General features: G+C 35.8%; 1 protein-coding gene and 1 long non-coding RNA gene across 2 annotated transcripts; both read left to right on the top strand.

Annotated features, from left to right (window-relative positions):
- Positions 1-2,640: 2,640 nt before the first annotated feature.
- On the top strand, positions 2,641-3,903 carry LOC115984337 (F-box/WD-40 repeat-containing protein At3g52030-like). The gene is made up of 3 exons (XM_031107340.1): positions 2,641-2,663; positions 2,823-2,921; positions 3,476-3,903. The coding sequence occupies exons 2-3, from the start codon at positions 2,826-2,828 to the stop codon at positions 3,611-3,613; spliced, it is 234 nt and encodes a 77-aa protein (XP_030963200.1). The 5' UTR covers positions 2,641-2,663; positions 2,823-2,825; the 3' UTR covers positions 3,614-3,903.
- A 14-nt stretch (positions 3,904-3,917) lies between these two features.
- Positions 3,918-5,876, top strand: LOC115984338. The gene is made up of 3 exons (XR_004090525.1): positions 3,918-4,284; positions 4,619-4,708; positions 5,332-5,876. It is a non-coding gene; the product is annotated as an uncharacterized LOC115984338 (long non-coding RNA).
- The last annotated feature ends 245 nt before the right edge of the window (positions 5,877-6,121 follow it).

Genomic DNA, 6,121 nt, shown 5'->3' with positions numbered 1-6,121 from the left:
TATTGTTACGCTCCTGTTGAGCCGCACTAGTGGCCACATCATCCTCCCACTTCCAACATTTTCTCTCTTCTTCTTTTTTCAAACTCTTTTTTTTTTTCTCTCTTATTAATTTCCCAACTTAATGTTATACTTTCACCAAATTTTCCTCTCCCTTTTATCTTTTCATCTCCCCACTACTATCTATCTTAATATCACTTTTCCTCAATCCCATTATCTTCCTTTATTTTCCTTTATTTTTGGCTTTTCTTATCCCCCCTTACTTTTACAATTCTAAATTTCTTTCTATACATAGTTTTCACACACACACACACACAAGGTTATTTCTCTCTCTCTCTCTCTTAATTTTTTTTTTTTTCATTTTTTGGTGGATTTTTTAATATTATTATTTCATGCATAAACTGAACCAACAATTAGGATAAGCACGAAAATGAAAGCTTTTCTTGCATCTCTACTTTAAGTTGATAAGTTTTTGTGTTATTTTAAACTCTACTTTGGGTTGATGTGATTAAGTTATGTTTTTAAGTAGTTATCTTTCTTCTTCTCTTTGATTTCATAGATGTTATCCTATTGCATTATATATAACAATAGTACGTAAGAATATAATGTTATTTGATTACATAACATAACATGACTTTGATAATTTGGTGTTTATTACAATTTTTTTTTCTTTTTTTCTTCTCATATTATTTTCTATAAATTTCTTATTATTCTCTCACATTCTCTCTTGAAATGTGGTTATTCTTGAAATGTGCTCAGACTTTGAGGAGATATATAGTTCCCTATTTAGTGTATCCAACTACAATCTTCAAGATGGGTATTTCTCCAAAGACAATTATGTATCCCATGAACTTCAGTGAGATTTCCTAGCATGGGAAATTATGTAGGTCTTTCAGAACATTTTGGTTTGGGTAAGATAATTGAGAAAGTAAAATGTCAATTAAATTGCCCGGCCTTAAGCGAGACAATGCCAAGATAATTGGGAAATGTTGAAATGGCAAGTGGACAAACATCACAAGCAACACCAGTCTTTATATCCCACTACCTTTGCCAGATTTTTCCTTGTCAAGATATGAACATGGACTTTGTGTTAGGATTGCCACATACCTTCAGATGAGCATATTGTTATTGTTTCTACCAAGGATTAAGGAATTCAACACTCTCTAGTTTGTTGGCAAGGATGGCTAGATTATGATCGCACGTGGATTACTTGTTTTGAGCTCCAGTAGATTGACCCAAACTTGCTTAAGTATCAGAACTACCTTGGGTCACACTCGACCCGTCAAGTTCTTCTGACCTTAAGGGAGCTGGTGCTAACACAAGATATAGGCCTCCCATAACACAGACTTATGGATGTAGACGTGAAAAAAAAGATAGCCCAACTAGTGGCTTTTTGGATGGAGCCTACTATTAGTTGGGCCTAAGGCATAATCACTTAATGTCTAGGATTTATTGTATCTATGTAATTGGTTATTTTATTTTCTAACTAGGTTTAGGAATTTAAATGCTTTTCTTACTAGGGTAGTACAATTAGTTTCTTTTTCTACTAGGATAATAAATTTGGAACTCTATTTATGGAACCCAGGGTTCAATATTGTTATGAAGTTTGCTTGATTAATAAAACTCTCTTTTGGAATTTTGCCAATGCTCTGATGCTGACTCTAGCCCATCCTAAGGTGTTGATTCCTATGTTTGTTCTCTCTTGTTTGGTGCTTTATTCAGGCAAGTCTAGGTGCTAATTTCTAGTCTTTTTCTTTAAATCCTAGTCTAGGTGTTGATTCAATTTTGTGATTGCATCTGTTTTGGTTTTTTCTTGTGTCATTTGTGCATGGTTTTTGTCTATTTTATAATCGAAGAAATTTTTTCTAAAAGTATGAGGATCTGCTATTTTTCATTTATAGGGTTGGGTTGATGTTTTGCAGGATATCTCTATTGTTGTGAAAATATGAACTTTATCAAATCTTTAGCAGATCCACAAAGTTTGGTATATCTCTAGAGGCATTCCATGCTTGTTATTCTAATTATGTAAAATTGTACAAGTTACATGTGGATTGTGTGTGTAGGTGTGAATAGGCAAATCTTGGGTGGTGGATATTATTTTTCTAACCTTGCCTTCTATTAGGTTTGATCAGTGCCGAATGAAGACGGGCTTTGTAGTGACCCAAAAAGAGGGGTCTTGCATTCCATGGAATCCCACATCGCCTAGGGAAGCACATGGGAATGTGTTTATAAAGAATGACTTCTCTTCAATGTGTAGAGGCCTTTTCCCCAGCGCAACCTGGGGAAGAACAAAACCATGAGGGGTATGGGCTCCAAAGTGGACAATATCTACACAATTGGGGCGGGGTCGTTACAGATGGTATCAGAGCCATGCCCTAGCCGGAAGTGTGGGCCCCACACGCGAGGACGCGTGTGCCCGTAAGGGGGGTGGATTGTAGTGACCCAAAAAGAGGGGTCTTGCATTCCATGGAATCCCACATCGCCTAGGGAAGCACATGGGAATGTGTTTATAAAGAATGACTTCTCTTCAATGTGTAGAGGCATTTTCCCCAGCGCAACCTGGGGAAGAACAAAACCATGAGGGGTATGGGCTCCAAAGTGGACAATATCTACACAATTGGGGCGGGGTCGTTACAGGCTTGATTCTTACTGGCAAAGGTGATAAGGTATTGTACCATGTATGCTAAGTTGCTAACTACAATGCCATCCTTAAGGATTGTAATAAATTAATAATTACTAGTCAACTTTTATGTTTCTCCTCTGGTGAGAGTAGATTTTGTTTTATGCTTTGCATCTGTTAACTTATTGCATGTGAATGATGCTAGGTAATGTATCTCTGGTCCCTAGAAAGCTACAAATGTGTGGAAGAATATTTTGTTCCAGACATAGTTCCTCTAGTTGACTTTGATTTTGATGAGAGCAAGGTAACATTAATAAATCAATGCTTTGAGTGTCTTTGTGTACGTGAAACTTGACCTGAATACTACCATACTCCAGCAAATTAGTTTGAGGATTCATGTTGATGTGTTTATCATTTTTTTTTTATTACTATGTTAATGTGTTTATCATGAAGTGTGAATTTCAATTTGTCAATGCTTTCTATGGCATTGCATCTTTTAAAAGGAGTGATAAATAATGAATGCATCTTCATCTAAAGAATTCACAAAATTCGCCTTATGAAGTAGCCTCTAAAGATTCCTCCAACATGCTATTAGAATTTGCAGAATGGTTCTACCTTTCTCGGAGGTTTAAGTAGCAGGCCTGAAGTTCAACATCTTTCTTTTCTGCCTCCTGTATATTTATTTTTAAGGGTACAAATTAGTGATAGGCCAATATTATTTGATATTTCATGTTTGGTCTCAGAAGCTAATAAACTTTTTATTGGATTAAATTGTTTTGTTTTATTGAAAGGTTACAGATGGATAATTTTATGGATCTCTCGTTATCTAATTTCAGAATGTATTATTTATCTTTCTAGATTGTTGGTTTGGTTGGTACTCGTATATGCATATGGAGGCGAAATGGGAAAAGAAGTATATTTCCGTCTAATGAAGGCACGTTTGTGAAAGGTTTATGCATGCAGTATGCGGAATTTTCTGATTATCTTGATTTATGAATAGCTGTAATTACTACGATGCACACAACCAAGCATCATCATAAGGCAATTTCATATATGATTTCTTTCACCATGCAGTGATGCCTCTCTGAATATGTACTTACGGGCTTCTGCTGAAGACACTCTTGGAGATCCTACCTTAATGGATTATTGCTGTGATGTCTTTTAAGTCTATGAACCTTACCACTGGCAGGATTAAATCCTATACAAGACTGTTGTTTGTTGGATGTTTTCCTAAATTCTGAATCAAGAAAATATAATTGGTACAAGTGCTTTTTGGCATATTTGTTCCCCCCACCCCCTTTAAATCATGTAATTGGCTGGAGAAGTGTGTGGCAATCTTTTAAGTATACAAATTGGTTTTTAATTATGATTTTTAATTTGTAAAATTAATATTATTAACTATACAAAGCATCTTTTATGTGATGCGAAAATTTCTGATCTTGTATTTTTATTTATGTATTTATGCTTGTTAAGTGCTCCTTTAGATAGTGGTACCAATGTCTAAGTCCTTCATCTTGAAAACAAGTTTGTAAGTCACTAAGTGAATTCATCATTTATAAAGATTGATAGTAGAAGTGACCTTTGCTATACACAGTGGTGGGAGAGGTGGCTTTGCAAAATGGAGGTTTAAAAGAGAGAGGGGGGCAATGCTATTGTGCTACTTTGAGGTAAGAATACCCATGAAGATTTAGTTAGAACCAAACCTACCACTTAGCTCATATAAGTGTGATTAAAAAATCTTGAGATAAATGCTTCCCTTCAGCACCTATCAAGAGCTTAAGCTTTAGATATCCTACCTACTTGCTAGAGAATAATTAAAGTTACTTGTCTTTTGAAGACCCGTGTCAAGTTAATGCTATTCATGATTGATTCCAAACTGTAACCTAATTATTTGACTCCTTATATTTTCTCTAACTTATCATTAGGATATTAACATTCAAAGTAAAGTGTTATGTTTGCTTGTTATGTGCAAAAACAATCTGATTCCTTCCCTGCATACAGTTACGATGATCCAGAGGCAGTGGTCGGATGTGAGGATGGCACAGCTCGTTTATTTGACGTTTACAGTAGAAAGTGTTCTCAAATAATCAGGTATGGTGTCAAGAAATTTATAAATTGGAATGTGTGGCTATTTCCTTTTTATGAGAAACAAAAAAATGCGGGTGGGGGGGGGGGGATGAGGGGACAAATGTTAATTAAAAGTATAGTCTACAATATTACTGAGAGATACATTCATAATCTGGGCTTGAAGTTTGGTTATCTATGTTGTATCTACTCACAATTGAGACTCCTTGTAGTTGAAATCAATCCAATATGTGCCCAGTGTGGTACTCAGCTTACACCCACACAATACACACTCAGTCAATGTCTAATCCATTTGGGGCATCAAACTTATGCACTCCCCTCACTTTCCACTCATTGCTAGTAAAAGTCAAAGCCAGGAGCAGGTTACCATTGGATGAATATTTCTAGGTCAATGGATGTAGCAGTATTGCATAGCTGTTTATCCTTCTCTCAGGAGCCAAAATGAACATGCCCAGTACATATTATAGGGGCCTCATGTATGCTTATGAGAAAGAACTCTCATTCTAGTCTATTCCATTTAAGTTAAGAGTATTTCTTTTCAACTAAAGTCCTGAGCATTACAGAAGTATGCATTTCTACATTAATCAGTGATTTGTGGATGTGGGATCATATTGAATTTCCAATTGCAGGATGCGTGCTGGGCCTGTAACATGCTTATGTTTGTGCGATGATCAGTTGATACTTAGTGGTTCCTCTCTTGGGAGCATCACTGTCTCGGGTAGTTTATCTGATCGGCAGTTAGCAACACTAAGATCAAGAATAACAATAGGAGGTATTCTATTCCTGCTGTGTCAGAAATCTTTATTTGGCCATGTCTATATTCTGTTCATCAGCCTTCTGGATCGTTTGGAATTTGCTTATTTACATTGATGTATATGACACTGTTTTTGTTTCCATTCTCATCTTTTATTAGATCGGTTATTTTATTTCTTTTTGTATTGAGATTAAAGCTTGGTTGAGTTGGGTTGGGTTGTGTTGATGTATATACAGATAAACATGATATTATTGAAAGTGTGAAGTGAAGCTGGCTTGTCTGTGGTAATTTGTCCACCTGACATTGCAGTCCTATTTTTGCATTTTGGCTATTTGGGGACCTTGTGTCCTTTTTGAAAATCTACATGTCTAAGTCTTCTATATTGTTTGAGGTCATGTCCAACACCTAAGCCTCATTTAGGCATGGACTATATATGTACTATGTTACTATATTTTTCATGTGGGTAGAACGTCCGTTTGTATCTTCTCATTTGTCCTTGTTGGATCAACCTTTTTCATTGAAAGTAATACAGTAGACTTCCAGTTCCTGAATAAATTGGATGCTTTTGTGTGACCTGCTGTCACAAAATGCTTATTAGTTTGAAGCATTTATTTTCTTCTTCTCCTGAACTTACCAGGGCAGTGTTCTTCATTTGTAAGTGCATA

Source organism: Quercus lobata, chromosome 4 (genome assembly GCF_001633185.2).
Source record: "Quercus lobata isolate SW786 chromosome 4, ValleyOak3.0 Primary Assembly, whole genome shotgun sequence".
NCBI lineage: Eukaryota > Viridiplantae > Streptophyta > Magnoliopsida > Fagales > Fagaceae > Quercus > Quercus lobata.
Note: the sequence above shows the minus strand (reverse complement) of the source record. Positions and strands in the feature narration are given on the sequence as shown.